Below are 18,901 nucleotides of genomic sequence, written 5' to 3'. Positions count from 1 at the left end.
GAGAATTGAAAGGTATTTTCAGAGGAGTTGTCCAAAAGCCATGAATAATCTATGGAATCTCTGGTTTGATTTCTTGGCATTGGGGTTTGGTAATCTGGGAAAGATTTCATGTCATTAGCACCTTTGGATGGAAATATTAAATGAGTTAAATGGTGGCTAACTAATAGGCTAGTACAAACGGTGTAAGGTTCTTCTGAGCATTTAAATCACAAAGCTGAAGGTTGGTGATACAATCTCTGTGTTTATGTCGTTTGACCAGACTGAGTTTCCCAGTGTGGTAGTTGAGGCCTACTGCTATTGAGAGGGATTACTTCATCATCAAATTCAAGCCTTTCTTTTCTTTGAAAAAAACAAAACAAAAAAAACAAATGCGTTTGCTAAGGCACTTATAGCCAAATGCATAACAAATGGAACTGCACTGTGAAGCAACATGTCTTTTTAAACAATTAGTGCAAAAAAGACGTCATCTACTGAAACCAAATAATTAGCTAAATTTAGTCACACATGAAGTGCCAACCTTCACACTTGGATATGCAGAGTGACTCAGATGATGACGATCACACCACCTCTCATTCGAGCACATTCACATAATAGGCAACTTTTACTTTGCAAGAATAGATGCTAGATCAGGGGTAGGCAAGTTTGCTCGGTGTAGGGCCGTTTTTCTTCACCGTCCAAAGACCAAGGGCCGGACCCTCCAATTGTCGCTCGAAGTAAAGCATCACTTTCTACAAATGCCAGTGCTGCACAACATGTATGACCTAAATGGGTGTTCAGAAATGTTAATGGGATTGACAGTGTTTTCCATATTTCTAGAGCATTTTAACCTTTCATAACCCCCACCTGAACCAAGCACATGTTCTCCATTTCGGCTTTACCCAAATCTAAAAGCTTCTTGAATAAAGCGTCGATATAGTGAGGGTGAAATGCAACATAAAAGCGACAAAAACGTGACGAGAACAACAAAAACGCAATGAAAATGAACAAAAAAAGCCACAGAAAAGTGACACAAAGTGAAGAAAATGCAACCAAACAGAGTCAAAACAGTGACAAAAAGTGAAGAAAATGCAACCAAACAGAGTCAAAACAGTGACAAAAGTCCGATGAGAAACTGATGAAGACTTGATAAAAAAGCTTCAAAAATTTTATTAAAAAACGCTGCGACAATGCAACAAAAAAGTTACAATCAGTTTTGCAGGTCTTAGCTTTCAAATGACGAGAAGTCGAGAAGCTTTTAGATTTGGGTAAAGCTGAAATGGAGCGCTTGGTTAAAGTGGGGGGTAAGAGGTTTTTAACAGGCGTTTGATCTCTGATTTGGGTAATAATATTCCTTATATTCCGGATTTGGCCCCCGGGCCTGATGTTGCCTATACCGCTGTGTTCGATCAAATAGACAAAGCTGTTTTTGGCTCTCATTATAGCAACCTCCTTAGATGGATCTCCACACCATGTAATTTCAAAACACAAAGTGAACACAGAAGGATATGTACTCAATTACATTTGATTAGATTCGGGCTCTGCTGTTTTCAGGTTTATTGCCTGTTTTGAGATGCCGTAAATCCATCTCTACCTGGGTGGCCGGGGTGCGCGAGCCCCAGCAGGCTGCACGATTAATTAAAGCATCTCCAAAACAGCAGCGTCTGCCCGTCCTCAGCCAATCCCGAGGCGCGCCCGTGCTAGCTCCTGACGTCACGGTGAAGTCCAGCGGCGGTGCGCGTCTAGGTGAGAGTCGTCTCTGTGTGGAGCAGGAGTCCCGCTCTGGACGCGGTGGGAGCTGTTCTGTCTTTCAGGAGAGAGGGAGAGCTGTGCGCGGTGTACCAGGCAGAGTGCGTACCGCTCCACTCTGACACCTACACGGGGGTCACAGTCCAGGCAGCCTCGGACCGACTCTAGCTCCTCTGAAAACCGCTGCAGAGGAGCGAAGAAAGACGCACATCCAGCCTTCATCCCACGCGTCTTTTTGTTTATTTTTTATTTTACGGTCAGCGAGTTTTGGAAATACATTGAACGGGTTATCTACACCCACGTGTGGACACCCCCTCGCCATGGAATTATGGATAAAGTTAATGTTATTGTACAGCTGCTTCTTCTTGGCAAGTGCAGACTTTGACGGAAGGTAGGACGCACAGTACACACCGCTGTTTGAAGGATGCTTTTGACAAATTCAGCTTTCACATACTTTTATCATTTAACTTATTTTAATCTTAGTTCTTTTAAACTGTCCTTATGCAATTGAAAGCCGTTGCTTTCCGTGCGCTCCAGCGCGTAACGAGAACGCATACTTTTTTCCCCACGTAATCCACTTACAGTTCCTTTTCGCATCTCAACTTCGGTTAAAGCGATGTTTTTTTTTCTTTGTCCAAGTGGACTGGGCTTCTGCCTAAGTGTAATTCAGTCCGGTGCAGATGCGCCTTGTTGTTATAAAGTGATGTGACAGCACATTGCCCGGTGCCTCGTGTTCAAACACGACTCTGTGGAAGTATGTGCAGACAGAAGAGTGGAGACGTGCCAGAGCCCAAAGAATGCACTTGTCCGAGATATCATCTCGACTATTTTTCCTTCATATAATCTGATATGTATCTTTAATATGACATGTCTGAATCAGTGTCTCTTTTCTGAGCCAGCTCTTTTGTATTGAGATGGTCTAAGTGCACTTCTAGTGCCTCCATCAGGGTGATGCCAACTTCATTGTACTTCAGCTATCACCATGGGAAATTAATGTGACATTGATAAGAGGATGCGTTTTCACTGTTCTGTATTCTTCACCATGATTCCCTGTTGTCTCGATCCAGTAAAGAATTTTGAGTCCAGAACAAACCCAGAACTAATGCAGGACACTGTGTTATGAACATAAGACATACAGTATTACAGAGGAAATGGCCTTGTAAGTGCTGCATGTCTTTAATTAGAAACCTGTGTGTGTCTGATAGAGGTGATCAATACAGCTATGTTTACACGAGACCCAAAGGTTTCCAGATCAGATTAAATCAACATCAATTTAAAGAGGTCAAAGATGAACAGAATCATGACTTTCTAAATCAATACAGCTTATCCATTGTTCATAAAACCCTTTGTGCCGGTTCTAAGCTCAGACAAATTGGAGCAGGTCTGACGTTTGGCATAAAGCTACCTTTAAAGAATGTGCTGATGATTTACTGTGGTAATAATGGAATAGCTGAAAGGAGAAAAAAGAACTTGGTTCAATTTCTGTGCAATAAAAATGAATGAGGCCAACATTTTGACACCAGCAGTCTAAATTGATAGCCACATTTAACCTCACTGACTCCATTGTAAATGGCTATGAACATGTTCCAGCTTCTTGAACATTCTATCCAGTATTTTACTGCCTTGCATTCCCCCTGTATCTCTGTTAGACAGCCAGGGCCCAAAGCACAATCCACTGTCATGTTTAGGCATTTCAATGGAGTGTGAACCTTGAAGATTATTGGATGTAATCGCGGCGGAGATGGCGCGCTCGTATTTCAAACGGGCCTCTTCTCACCGGCACCTGCTTGTTGATATGTCTTGAAAGAACACAGATTTCTTTTCCGCCACTGCCTCTGCTTTTCAAAAGCCTTTCCGAGCAGACTGTTTGGATATGAAAGCTTTCGGGAAATAATACACATTGGATGACAACCTCAGTGCAGCGTGGTGTTCAATCTTTTTTTTTTCCTTCTTCTTCTTCTCAATCATTTCAGCCCAGATGAAATTAATTGTATTTAAAAAGCTGTATTTAGTGTTTCATTCATCGGATGAAATAAAAGGTTCTGATTTTTTGTGATTTCAGTTAAGTTATACTGTATTCATCTCTGTAGAGAAATTAGTTCTCAGCATTTGACCCATCCTCAGTGTCACATGGGGCATAAGAGCAGTGAGCTGCCAGCGTGGGCTGGCGCTCGGGGACCCATCTCCATGATGTGGAGCCAGGCTGGTGGTCAGAAACACCTGGCTGTAGGATTATCCTATTGCACATGTTTTTTATAACCTACCACTAACCTACGCAGACACGGGGAGAACATGCAAACTCCACACAGAAAGGCCCCGTCCAGATGGGAATCGAACCCGGGACCTTTGAGCTCACATGTGTAACTGTAAAAGTATTGCTGCGTGGATCTATTTAGGAGTCCTCTGCCCTAGGGCGGGGGTCCAGACAGAGGAATCATTCAGGTCTCACCAGGCTAGTGTTCAGATCCACATTTGGAGTACTTTGAACCATTCAAAGATAAAGAAACTAATTTGATCTAAATTTGATATGGCGATTGTTGTGAAATTTCCACACTTTCAACCCCACGTTTTTGCCTGAGTGTTCAAACCAATGCAAAGATCTCCCTCATAGGGAACATAACCATCTCGTGCTTTTGGAATTGGACGTTCCATAATTTCTTAATATTGATTATACATTTTTTGTACTAGACTTTATACTCAATTGTGAATCTTTTTCTTAAATACCAATATTACAATAACTTTTCTTTCTATTACACATCAAAAGAACAATGTAATTGAAGCAGTTGAGTATGAGCAAGGAATACTGTGTCTAGTAACATTACGATTGCACAGATTGCAGCCCTTATGTGCTCCTTTAATTCAAACAAAGGCTTTGTGTATTCTCATTTCCCGTCGCATGCAGCAGCAGCAGCACATTGTACATTATTAACAGCCACGCTGATGGACTGCCCCGTCACCGTGGTCATAATTTGCCAATTTTTATGGGCATAAACTTGCCCGAGCCTGAGTGTGTGCGCCCTTCAATTTTAATTCATCGTGAGAATATCCCCTGGGACCCAAGCAAAAAAGCCATTTATTACGGTATAGCCTGGCTCGCTCATACCACTTCAGAAAGCAGCGCTAACAGGCTTATCCGTCTAGTGTAATCGAAAAGATCATTTTATTTTCTCATCGCACAACGCTGATGCTTAATCCATACGGCAAACAAAGCAATCTCACAAACATTAATAAGGAACCCAATGGGACAGGGTAGCACAGGAGAGAGTGAGTGCGCTCCCTTCCGCAGTAAATTGTTAAACCCGGTGCATACCAGGCTTCCACAGTCATAATGATAATCCGGAGTATGGCCGTCTGCCAGATTATGTTGCTGTTGTCACATTAGAAGTTGAGACAGAAACCGAAAACATGCCTAAAGTTAATAGGGGAGATTAGAAGGCGACTTTCTTAAGACTTTGCACTGTGATGAGTGGATTTGTACAAGCGAAAATAGACAGTTTACAAGAAAAGTTATGGAGAAGCAGACGAGGGCAATTACACTGTTACATGTATAAGAACTGAGCTGGCTATTTGGCTACATTTGTATTGATCACAAAACCTTTAGTAAGATAGACTTCGTTGAGCAGCAACACTGGGGGAAAAACACACACATCTCCAGTTGTTTTACATATTCATTACCTTGTAAAATATTGGTTGAATCAAATACATATAAACAGTAGCCATGTCTAAAACAACATTGAATATGTTCTTACACGCATTATGCTGCATCCCACTTTGTTTTATGATGTCTTTGGTGGAGTCACTGAGATCAAAGTTAGGATCATTTCAAGTGAAACATCTCTCAATACAAATTGAAGGCTAGCAGTGCTTAGTAAGAGCCTCTTTAGACCTGCTTTGTTTACTTTTGTTCACAAGGGGAGTACAACCTTTCTTGTTAGAGTCTGCAGATGTATCAAAGTTAAGCAAGGCAGTATTTATTTTTTTATTTAGCTGCCAATAATAGCATGAATTTAACGACATATGAACCAATCTGAACTTTTCTTGCATATGACACACGCGGCGCTCTTTTCCTTCAGTCGCCCTTGAAGACAACCTAAACTTAACGCGAAAACCTTAAATGAACAAACTCATTTAAGCCCTTGTGTTTCATTCCGTTACATCATACGCCTATTGTTAATTCGCAACGCCTCACCCTCAAAGCATTTCCACTTATCGCTTAAAACACCATTACACAGCCTCGACTCGCGTGTTAGCCGGGATGTTTGTCAATAGCGCGCCTCATGCTACGTGTTAATGCCCCTGCGTTGGCAAAGAGCGTGCAGATCAGCCGGCGGAGCGTGCAAGTCTTCAGCTGAGCAAGAACAAGTCCCTGCAAGTCAATCCATTTATCTGGGAGTCAGTGAGAAGAATCCATTCCACACGTGATTTTCATGCTTAAGTATTGATCCCAGCATGGATTAGCTGTAGATGCTCTTAGAACTGAATGAGCACCTCCTTCATGGCCCTCATTATACTCCCAAGGCCGCTCGAGCGATAGGCAGAGGCGAAAAAGGGCCACAGTTTGGCTCCCTATAGACGATGCATTTCAATCAGTTGTCAAGTAAACATGCGGCTGGCTTGATCTGTTGCATTGACATCTTGTAATCACTTAACTGTTTTTTTCCCCCTTCACCACATGAGAGTAAACATTATCCTCTGGCCATTTCTCAGTACGCGTTAGTTATGTGCCATATACAGGGATGTGCCTAGAGAAACATGTCTTGGCAAAAACCTTCATTGAACTAGTTGTTGAACAAGCAGCAACCTCCCTCTTTCTCAGTACAGCAGCGTTTTTTGCCTTTTTCTGCAAGCTGCATTTGTGATTTCTGTGGTCCACATTGTTTGACTGAATGCTTTTGGATGTCTTTGCCATGTTTTCTGAGGTTTGACAGATTTTGTTTGGAAAAAGGAAAAGTAGATGGCAAAGAATCCATAATGATCCTGAAAAAGCAAAAAGTAAACAAACAGCTAGATTATGAGCTAAAGACATTTGAGACCTACAGATTTCTTCTTCTGAAAAACTTAAGAGGCACCAAGAGCCCCCCACAGCTGCAGCACAGTCGAGGTGTCACAAGAGGCGCTACAGGAGACCGAAAAAAGGACAAAACGAGGAGGTATCCGGGCAAGACTCAAGCCACACATGCCTTCTATTGTTCTGGCTAGCGGACGTTCATCGGAGAATAAAACAGATGAACTGCTAAGCTCTTCCCCAGAAGATGGTGAAAGACTGTTGTGGAGCGGAGGGAGGAGAGAGGAAGGAGGAGCTGACCAGTGCAGGACACCATGCTCTGAAACAGGAACAAACCCAGGAGGCGCTGCACTGTGAAGGCAGCCAGCCGGGTTTCTATGATGCATGTGTGCAGGTGCTACGGTTTCCCCTACCTCCAAAAACATGCTGGTGAGGCTGGCCCACAATGGCGGTGCGGCTCAGGACAAACACTGAGTAATGCTCTCCACCTTCGCCGTTCTTTCTTCTTCTAACACTGAAGCGAACCAAGGTGTATTTCCTGGCTCTTATTGTGTAATAGAGGGAACACAAAACTGCCCTCCACATTTTTTTTGAAAGCCCTTACCTGTAAATTAAATGAGCAGTATTTTCTTGTAATGATTTAGAGGGCTGAAAATCGCATTGTCTCTCATTATCTCATATGCCATCTACATTCTATTGCCATGTTATTACTGCACTGTAAAGCACATTACGAGCAGATAATGGCAGACTGTTCTGACCTATAAGCAAAACAGCCAAAAGGTGAAATAGAGTTGTGATCCCATCAACAACTTTGGACAAGTTTTAAACTGCATATCCAGATTTAGTTGGCAGATCCGTATTTCACTTTTTTGGCGGTAAAGAGGTGTCAGGCTGCATGCACTAAGACTAATAATTACCTGCTTGACTTCCTTCAAGGCTTAGTGCAATTTGGGATCATTATTCCGCGCCCCCCGGGTAATAAGTACAGATATTACATTCACCTCTTTTTAATTCTGTCAGCCGAGCATCACTGGAGACGAGGGGTGTCTGGAGAAAAAGGGAAAAAAATAAATAAAGCTATCATGTGTTGAAATTTTGAAATATTTTTGACATGACTGCACTGTTGACGCAATGATAGGATGCCGTCGTGATTTGTAATACAGTTACAAGCATTGCACTGTGCCAAGAGCAGCAGTGTGATGGCAGCAAAGAGCAGAGACAACATGCTTCCCCGTTCGCTGGGGAGATTTATATGCTCGAGTGGAGCAGGGACGGATTTGATTCAATAATCCAAGACTTGTAGCGTCCCAAGAGAACAATACAGCTTCAATCTGCCCACAATATCCCACCACTTTGTAACATTTGGGAAGATTCTGCCTATGAATATGTTCAGCGTGTTTGTGATTCCTCTGGGCACAAAAAGAGAGAGAAAAAGAAATCTTCTTGTTAACTTTTTTTGGTCTCAATTCTGTTGTCTTGGCTTGGTTCTGGTATTATTATTTTTTTTGGCAGATACATGTTGTTAAAAGCCAATTTAGAAATAAGAAAAGAAAAAATCTAATACATATTTTCCAGCTTGAAAACAGCTGGATTTTGTTTTGTTTTGCAATTTACTAAGTTTGCAAACTTGGCTTCTCAAGTCTCTCACTTATTTGAGTTCACTTTGAGTTATAGCCACGGATTTGCAACTTGTGACCAGTTCCAAGAGATATGGGCTCAAAAAAAAAAAAAGAGGAAAGTTGCCATCTGGGGTTTGCTGCAGTTGGTCAGGTCGAGGTTCGGCAACAGCCAAACTACAAGGTCATGGGTTTTTCTTCCCTGATGCCATGGGAAAAGAGTGGCACATAATCCGGACCTCAACCTCATTGAGAATCTTTTGGGATGTGCTGGAGAAGGCGTTGCGCAGTGGTCAGATTCCCCCATCATCAGCAACGCAATCGCTTGTTGATCAATTGAAAGCAAGACTTAACAGAGAAAAGCTGTTGAAGCAAATGTGTGACATCATCAAAATGAGACCCGCTTCCTTGACCCCTGCATGTTGTAGAGTGCGAGTGACGTAAAGGACAAAACACATTCTTTTACAAATCCTTCAAAAATGACCACGCAGTCTTTCAAAGCCACGTCGGGCAGTTCACACAGTTTCAAAGCGGGCCGGGGAGAGGTCGTAAAATAGCAGTCTGGCCGGGTTACAGACGTGTGCTGGCTCTGTCGGCTTCAGCGCTGGAGCCCGTCCCAGCTGACGAGGGGGACCGCTGGATGGCAAGGTGCACAATTGGAACACACGCGCTGTATTAACAACACATTCCAGACTTGCTGGTTATTCTGAGGGAGAAGGGAGTTTGTTCGAAGACCTTTTTTTATTTGCTTCACAGTGTATTGAAGACATTTCATACACATTGTCAGTCAAGAATGTTCATCCCAATTCACTAATGTCTACTTTTGGGCATTGAGGTAAAAGAAAGGGTACACATGTGCTCCAAAAACATATTGTAACGATTCTGTGTCATCGTGCGTCGTGTTTTGCCAAAGAACGAACTGTTGCAATAAAATAGACGGCCCTTGTGTGGTTATCCCTGTAGTATGTTATCGACCATCTCCCAGCAAATACCATATTGTGAGACAGCTGTCACTTCTGCCAACAGCGGCATGCGTGATCGGTGTGTAATCTAAATGGAAATAACATGGGAGCGGAAGGTTGTACGGAGGCAGAGTCTTCCCGTGGTGACTCCGTCTTCGTTTTCAGGCCATAATCACTTCATAATCAATGGTTTATTCTGCTCAACCCACCTGTGCTGTGCTCGATGACACTGAAATGTTTGGAGGCCGTTTGGCGGCCACGGTAAAGAAATAAAAGATAGAATACTAAGTTGAGACCTTGCTCATTCAATGGCAATTTTCAGCGCGGTCCGTTTCTTTGCTCTTTTTTCCCCCTCTTCCGCTTCATTAATCTCCCATTGTTCTTCTGTCTTTATGCCTGCCATGAAGGTTGCCATTCTTTGGTTCGAATGATCTAAAGGTCTTATGAGGTAATGGTTGGATTTTCATGAAAAAATGAAGTGGTCAGTATAATAAATGAAAACATAGTAAATACTACTTTTTGTATATAGTCTTGGTTGTCCGAGGGGAAATGTGCCCTCCGCATTTGATCCATCCAACCCGCACATTTAAAGGGACAATATGGGGTTTAAAAATGTTAAAATTAAGTATTTCCTCCCCCTACATGTTCCAGCCATGTCCTAATGTGTAGAATGAGCTCAGACCTGTTCACCGCAACTGCCTCTAAAATCCTGCACTGTAACTCAAAAAGGTGTTACATCGTCTTGCACGGGCGTAATATAGAAGCTGCAGTTACATGTATGGCCTGTGGTGGCAGTGGTGAGTATAAAATGGCCAACTTGCATCTAGCCCCTTTAAAGGAATAGGCCACCATTTTTACATACTGAGATATGTGCTTACCTCACTTTAGACGAGTTAATATATCCCCGTCTGGTCTTTTTCCGTGCGCTCTGTCACGCACACGGAGCACATACGCAGCCTCTCCCACATGTCATATAGCTCCAAAAAAGCTCACGATAGAAGCTACCAAGCTCTTCCACGTGTTCCCTATTTAAATAAAGTTACGTGAAGTGTTTTCATGCGAAGTATATTTACACAGAAATGTAGCATGTCGATTTTATAAGCAGATAGAAAGGGGCACTATATTGTGAGGCGTAATGATACGAGGAGCACAACGTCCGCGCAGTAACTCCTAAAGGTTATTGACGGAAGTGAGCGGGGGGAAGTCTTTAGGACCAGACGGGTATATATTAACACGTCTAAGGTTAGGTAAGAACATATCTCAGTATGTAAAAACGGTGGCCTATTTTTTTAAGCTTTCAGACATGCAGGGTGTGGAGGTCAGTCTTGTTCCAAAGGGGGGCAGTGCCATCCTAGGCACCCCCACTTTTTAGTCAGGAGTGCCTAGCTGGAGGTTTTATTCTATTGTGCATTTTAGGTTTAAAGGGGGAAACTGGAGAACCTCGGGGAAACCATTCCAGACATGGAGGGAATAATGCAAACTCTTTCCACATGGAAAGGCCCCCCCCGGTGATTGTAACTCTTTATATAAGGGGTGCTCATTAACTATTAATAAGATATTAATAAGCATTAGTAATTAATAGGCCTGGAATGATGTGCTTGTAAAGATATTAATAAGCTGCTTATTAATACTAGTAGGCCATAAATAATAGGTTTATTCGTGGTCTACATTAACCGTAACCCTAACCCGTAACTCTAAGCAGATTACTAATGCATTAACACCTTATTTATACTTAATGAGCTCCCCCTTAATATAAAGCTAATCTATTTTTTTTAAATTCAGTAACATTGCCAGATGATACCACGCTAGCCACAGTTGGTCACAATAACAAAAAAGGAAGGAGAAAAAAAAGGAAAAACAACGACAACAACATCAACACATTTTGTTTGATAAGAACGTGCCTCAAAGGGTCGTGCAGCGTTCCTCCCACTTTTCACACCACGTCTTGATGAATATTTACAAAATCAAGCAAATCCAAAGCAAAACTTGGCGCAAACCAACTTGAAAGCCTTAACCTGAATATGTCAGAAGAACCTGCTCTAGGCTCTTGAAGCACTTGACGAATAGCGCCTTTTAAAATAAGGGGAGAGCATTTACCCCTGAACTATTGCAACTGTGTCACTTGAGCATGTGTCTTTCCATCAGTGGACTCAGTGGATCTCGCACTTGTAAAGCCTCACTTTACCTTTTTTTTGCATCGCGAGATTGAGCCCGTGCCACAGAGCTGTCCTCCCCCTCTCCATTTGTTTCTATTTCCATTCATGATATAACTTTAATTGTATCTCCTCCTCTCCTCCTCTCCTCTCTCGCCGCCTTCCTAAATTCCTCGGCAGTCAATAGACAAACATTGTAGCGGGATGTGCCACTCTCACTTAGCATCCGTCTGGGTTTTCTCTCCCCACTGCGGTGATTGGCAGCGGAGCAGACATTAGCATTTCCTGGTCCTGGCATGGAGGCACTAACAGGAGGGGACAGAGGCAGACGATGTGCATGGAATACTGAGCCAAAATCCCTCATCAAGGCACAACAACCAGCCAAGTGGAATATATTATAAAGACATTGATTATTCGCACCTTTTGTCAAACTAACTCAGCGAAGATTCTTTTACAGATTTCTAAGAAAAATGACAAAAAAATGTTTGGCAGGTTTTGTAAAGTTTGCCAATGCAACATCGATAAGCAAAGTGTTGAAATTGGTTCACAATGGCACAGGGGTTGCAGCGTTATTGGTTCGGTTTCATCATAATAACAGGAGAAAACTGTTGAATTCGAGAGGCTGAATTTCCGCGCACATTCTGTCCATTCTCAACCCCCGTCTTACAGCCATTCAGTTCATTTACTGTTTCCCAGATTAGGGTCACCTTATCAGCGCCGCAGCCTCTTAAAGCAAGTGTACTGCTTTCGATTTTCCTCCGCACTCTTAAATGTACTCATTCCTCTCGCACTCCTCGCTCCATAAATACGTGTTGATCCGCCGCGGCGCAGATAAAAGGGTAATCCACGTACACGGAGTCTGCCAAAAAGCTATTTCTTGCTCTGAACAGAACACGGTGTAACAAAAAAACATCCGGGGGTAATTTGTCTTAAAGCGCTCTCAAGCCCTGTAGCAAACAACCCATGTGCGTAAATTACCAGTATTAGCTGTTGTTCTCAAAGTTGATCTTTGCTTTACTGTACCCTATTGCTGTGCATTGGAAGTGTAGGAAGAATCAGATGGTTTGAAAGGGCATTCACTGGGTTTACGCTGCATCTTTTAAGCCTCATGGAGGAGTGAGACTGAATTTTAATGAAAGCAAACAGGCGTTCAATGTGGTTTGGTGTCTGGTTATGGGACAGCTATAGACGAGGATAATGCTCTATAGGCTTAAACGCTGAGCTCTGTTATGACGTTTTATTCAAAGCGGTTTCATGCAAATGCGTTCATTTAGTATGTAATGTTAATGAGATTACCTGCTGTACTTATCCCGACGTGAACATAGGTGTATAGAGCTTTCTTGAGCTTTCTTATGCAGATCTGCTGTAAAATAATTTAATGGATTTTAAGGTCAAACAATATACTACAGTTACCGCTGCTGTGTGTGATTTTGGTTATCAGTAAGATTAACTGAAAACTGTGTACTTTGCAAGTTCCTTTTTTTCACTCCAGCACCGGCACCGGACTCCTCCTCACAGATGGGACTGTGTGCTGATGTTGCTGTAGCTCAGCAAACACCCAGCTCATCATTTGATTAATTATAGGGCTAACACAATGGAGAAAGTTCATCTTTCATCCCAGTGATCCCAAGTCTGTGCTCAATCTGCTCAACCAGATTTCCAGTCACTCAGGCGTTCATTTAGTTCAGTGCATATTAAGTCTCAACAAGTGGAACTGAGCTGGGTAGTATTCAAGTACTTATACAGTATTTACTAGGACATGTATGTGCACCTGTTTCGAGTAACTTCTTTTTTTTTTGCAGTTTTATCACACATAATTTCAATTTTACTATTTTTCTTGTATCTTATCTTAACAATCATACTGTTCTTCTACTGTATATCCTTTGGAAATGTCAAACTTTTGTGCCTTTTTATACTCAAACAGGTATGTATTCAATTATTGTTAAATAAGTGTATGGAATGATCTGCATTATCTTTAATCAACGATCCTTTTGGCCAACTCGTGTGTTTTGAAGCGACAGGACGTGTGCGCACTTTGAATTCTCTCCTAACCACATTGACAGCCCCCTGCTCTGCATTAGCACACTGTTGTGGTCCTCGCACTAACTGTGTGCCTCCTCCTCTCTCACAGGTGGCCGCGGCAGATGGCCTCCTCCACTGGCCTGTGTCGCTATGGAGCCAGAGTGGACTGCTGCTGGGGCTGGACGCGCCAATCCTGGGGCCACTGCCAACGTAAGTGCCACGGACTACCCCTGCTGGCTACGCTGGGTGCACGCCGGGCTAACAGCGGGGTTGACCATAGACATTGGTAGGCATGGCGATGGATGCGGGAGCTGAGCTTTTAGGCTTGTCTGTGCTTATTTAGCAGTCAGCTGAAGAATCACAATTTTGCAGTATGTTGATGTTATTTCACCCCCGCCTTAACCGAGCGCGTTTTCTCCAGTTCAGCTTTACCCACATTCACAAGGTCACAGCCTATATGCCAGTGTAGCACCTCATCTAAATGGATCTTTTTCCTCGTGTCGCTTTTTTGTTGAGTTTTTATCAAATTTTTGCCACATTTTCATTGCATTTTGTCACTTTTCTGTTGCTTTTTCATCACGTTTTTGACATTATTTTGTTGCATTTTCGTCACACATTTTTGTCACGTTATCATCGCTTTTTCGTCACATTTTTGTCGCTCTTTTGACAAGAAGCTTTGGGTAAAGCCAAACTGGAGAAAATGTGCTCAGTTCAGGTGGGGGTTAAATTAAATCATAATCCAGGCATTGCTCTTAAATTGTAGCATGAAAGGAAACATATAATGCAAAATTAAACCAAAACTCAATTCAGTAATCCTATTCACTCACTGGTTATTTCTTTAACTGCTCTGCATTTCCTGGATCTTGTTGCATCATAGAAAGGGCATAAAACTGCCTTCTACATGAAGTAGATCACTGGACCCACTGAGCAGTTCCTCACGGCCCCTTCAATTTGCTACCCTGCCGTCTGCTTAAAGTGAAACTTGTATTCACCTGCCACTGTTGCCTGTGGCCAAGTTGAAGTCCTGACTTGCCCAGTTAATCACCCATTACATCAATTCACAATGCAAAACACAAAACATTTACGCTAAGGCGCATGAGAGAATGTTTTACATCCCAGTTATGCAATATGATATGTCCTCAGTAAATTAGCCTGGGCCAACCTTTAGAAACAAACCCATGCAACCAATGCCATGTCTACTGATGTCTATGGGATAAACGGGGCCAAAAATGCTATTAGACGGACCTGCAGACGCCCCAAAGGCAAACCAAACCGCACACTGACACATGCACGCTGTCACCACGCGCACGTCCGGCTAATAGAGCGTTGCACCTGGAGCAATCTTTTAGTAGGAAAGATTGATGCTAATGGCTAGCTGGGCCACACCGGAGCCTGGCTGACATTTCTATTCACACAGCGGGTTGCTTTAATGACAGGGGGAATGTAGCATGCAGGTGGGCACAGTACGCTGCAGATTGATTATAGATTAGCCAGCCGGAAGCATGAGGAAAACCACACAAACAATCTGTACGCTGTGAACGTGGATTCAGATTAAGGTGTCCTTTTGTTTAGATTCACAGCGTCACATGGTAGCACCGGTGTTAGCATGTGATTAGCATGGTGTGTCTTTCAGCGCTGTCGCGTCTTGTCTGCATCCCCAGGTCTTCTGTTCTGCAATAAGCTTTGCACACAGTAGCATCAGGCCAGCAGAGGTGGAAATAATAGGGCCATGTCCGCAGAAAGGAAAAGGACTTCTTTTTTTTCACACCAGATAAAGAAGAAGAAAGATGTAAATACAGTGGGAGGGAAATGTACTGTATGTGAATGCTTTGGAACGTCTCACATTTCTGGATCAGCCAGCCATTTTATATAAGGGTTCACTTACTTATTCCACACTGTTGTGAATTTCAAAAATCCATTCCTCTTTACAAAACTGCTGCAGTTCAGCGAGATTCCTGGGTTCACTTACTTTTTCCTCCCTGCCCTGTGAATGTTTACGTGTTATGGCCAATAAAAGTATGATGATGTCATTTTTTGGGTGGTATTAGTTTAAGCAGACACTGTTTATTCGTTCTTATTATTTTGATGAAGATCAGACCACAATTTATGGCCAATTTAAGCAGAAGTGTGAGAAATTCCAAAGCGTTCACATACATTTTCCTCCCACTGCACCTACATCTTATGAGGTTATGGTAATGATTGTTCATGTTTCAGTTGTCAAACTTCACAAGTGGAGGTTGAAACTTGGCGTAGAAAAAGTGAATAGTTCAATCTCCGCCTTAACCCAGCACATTTTCTCCAGTTCAGCTTTACCCAAATCTAGTTCACAGACTGTTTAACGCCTCATTTGAAAGCTAAGACCTACAAAATTGATCTACGATTTTTCTCACATCACTTTTTTGTTGTATTATTGGTGCTTTTTGTTGCGTCGATGTCACTTTTATTGTCGCCTGTTTTGCTGCGTTTTGTCTCCTGTTTCATTGTGTTTTTGTCGCTCTTTTGCTCTTTCTGGCGTTTTTTTTAAAGAAGCTTTTAGATTTGAGTAAGGTCAGACTGGAGAAAACATACTCGGTTAAAGGTGAAGAGGTTAAAAATATAGTCTGTGACTCTATGTTATTGTGTTTCGTACACCTATGTAAGCAACACGACTGTATCGAGTTGACTTCAAACTAGACCTCTCCTAGCGCATTTTTGCTGGCCAGTCACCTACTGTGCATGCTTCGCTGTATTATTACAAATAAACCTACTTTGCAACTTAATGCCGAGCTTCCCAGGCCTTTCTGCTGCTCCCCCGCATACAACCTTGCACATTAATGACTTTCAAATGCTAAACACACAGCGGAAGAATAGTGGACTACGAATCCAAGGAGTGCACACAGAAGTGAAGCTCCACTTTTATTGAAACTGAGATGAAAAAGTAATCCTTCTATTTAGTTTTAATTATGAGGCTGTGACCCGGCAGATATCGACAGCCCGCTTCAACGAAACAGACGTACAAATTCTCCCAATGCTGCCGTCACAATGGCTTCTCTTTTGTATTTCTTTGATTCATTTAATTCTCAGCCAGAGTGCCCAAAAGATGAAAGAGCAGAGAAAACCGGAAGTCAGATAACAGGGTAGAAAACACATGCAAATATTTCAAGCAAATAATGTCAACATTATTGACATTGTGCACTATTGTCCTTGTTTTATAGTTAAAAGTATCATGACCAGGATTATGTTCAAGAATCTTCCCATTTCAGAACACTGTAAATTAGTATCCCACACTTTTCTCTATTTTCCTAGTGTTAAAATGAAACCAAAATGTCAGTTTGTATCTATCTATCTAAGTCAATCAAGTTGCCTACTTTTTCATCAAATCCACTATTCTTCCATGTTGTTCTCATTAAAGCTTAAAGGATTCACTATCAGCATGTTGGTTCACATCACCTCTAACATTAACCCGATCATCCCATTCCCATGATTTTCTGTTTAAGCCATTCGACTGACCATTTTTGTTCATGTTTAAACTGTGCATCATTGATGAATGGTTGTGCGTCACACACTGTCTGTCTGGTATACAGTCAGGTAGCTCTTAAAACTCAGCTGATTTAGACCCGCTCCTGCCAGGATTCCTCTCTGGGGGTTTTTATTTGAAGTGGCACCGTGCCATTTTGTCTTTCACTTCAAGTCAGAGAGTGCACTGCCAGATCTGTTATTTAGCGTGGAAAACGCAAACACTCTTTCCTGAGTTCACAGCCCCGGTATTTTGCATGCCTTTTAGCTAAACTGAATGAATTCTGGCCAAATATGCTTTTTATCTACCTCCCACACTTGATGTTCTCTTCAACTGGACTCTGAAGTAAACTCTTAAAAGGCTCTGTCCACCAGCGGTTCTAAAACAGAAGCTGCTCCTCCAGAGTTACACGCTTGATTCGATAGTGAAAATCGTGGCTAACCTTAATTTTGACCAGGTTTTTGGTCTTAGTTCAAGCTTGATTTAAGCATGATCTATATGTTCTTTATTCCTTGTCTTGCTAAACACCATTTAACACCAGACACGCATGGTTTAAGCCGTAGCCGAGCTCCTTTTTAGTCATAGTCTGAGAGAGCCAAATGGCACTTGTTGTAACCACTTGAGCCTCTTCTCTATAGAACTTTGTCGCGCTGAAGGGTGACGCATTTTTTTTTCTTAAACAGCAAACCTTTCTCACAAAGCCACCTCCTTAAATCTCTCGACGGCCGCGTGTCAGATTATTTAGACAAGTCATTGCCGTTTCATTGATGTGATGTTGTTTGTTTAAACATGGGGGCCCGGAGTCAACAGTAATCCTGGCAGGAGCCGGTTCAGGCGGTGCCCAGTCTCTTCCCAGTGCAAGCGGGTCTGGGCCCACTGCCGCCTGGGGAACGTATTGTAGATTTTGGACAAAGACAAAAATCGCTTCATTGTCATTGTGGTTTCGTTTGAAGAGCAGCCATGTTCTGGAACCAAACAACGATTTCCCACCAGAAGATAAAACCTTTGCATAGTTAATCATCAAACCTGACATTTATTTTTCACAAAAGCAGTATGAGCGCCGTTTGGAGCGGGATAGCATAGATCCACGGCACCAACACAAAATCAAAGCATTTACAAACCATTTACAAAGCATAATTTGGAGGCTCATCACAATCTGAGATGGTTTCTAAATTGTGCAGTCTGTTGATTGGACGTTAGCTAATCGGGCTGAAATGCTAATCGGGCTGAAATGTTAATTGAAATGGAAACACGAGCGCCGATGCTGCTTCTAATAAAGCGCGTCTCAGCAAATGGTGCAAATGCATTTATTTGCTAAAGCTGCTCGCAATTACTGATGTTATTTCTTTCTCGCCAACTGTAGTCTACATTACATTTAATTTGAGGAAATTATGCAAATATTCGAAATGATAAATGTTAGGCCCGTGGGTCAAATACGGCCCTCCGGCATAGCACATCTGGCCGCTAAGATGACTTTGAGAAATATTTAGCACTTCGACTTAAATATCTTCACTTTACTGTGCGGACGTCGAAGTGCTCCTAAGGTGTTATTACGCCTTACAATATAGCACCCCTTTTTATTCGCTTAGAAAATCGACATGTGTAATTTTGTGTTATTATACCGGACAATAAGTCACACTTTTTTCATACCTTGGCAGGGGGTGCATCTTATATTCCGGAGCGACTAATATGTGATTTTTTCCCCCCTTTTTTAAAATTCAAATATAAAATTCCACATGTCGCTAGAGAGCACTGTTAATCGACCAGCAGAAAGAAAGTTTGCAGTGAGCAAGAAGCGGAGGTTACTCTTAGAAAAGAAAAGAAAAGAAAGCTAATCACGGTGTGACAGATCAGCGTAGGGAAAACAAAGCGAATGTACGCGACGCGGACGTGCACCAAACCAGGAATTCAAAGATGAATTC

The 18,901-nt window shown here is 42.4% G+C and overlaps 1 protein-coding gene across 1 annotated transcript in view; it reads left to right on the top strand.

The window, feature by feature from the left end:
* Positions 1–1,695: 1,695 nt before the first annotated feature.
* The window catches only part of npnta (nephronectin a), a 69,764-nt gene continuing 52,558 nt past the window's right edge, over positions 1,696–18,901 (top strand). Inside the window, exons 1-2 of the mRNA XM_079553843.1 lie at positions 1,696–2,116; positions 13,593–13,693. Coding sequence (XP_079409969.1) covers positions 2,046–2,116; positions 13,593–13,693 — 172 coding nt within the window. The 5' untranslated portion in view covers positions 1,696–2,045. The remainder of the gene's footprint in view (positions 2,117–13,592; positions 13,694–18,901) is intronic.

This window comes from Gobius niger (genome assembly GCF_951799975.1).
Source record: "Gobius niger genome assembly, chromosome: 3".
Classification (NCBI taxonomy): domain Eukaryota; kingdom Metazoa; phylum Chordata; class Actinopteri; order Gobiiformes; family Gobiidae; genus Gobius; species Gobius niger.
The sequence above is the reverse complement of the archived record's forward strand: the minus strand, read 5'-3'. Positions and strand labels throughout refer to the sequence as shown.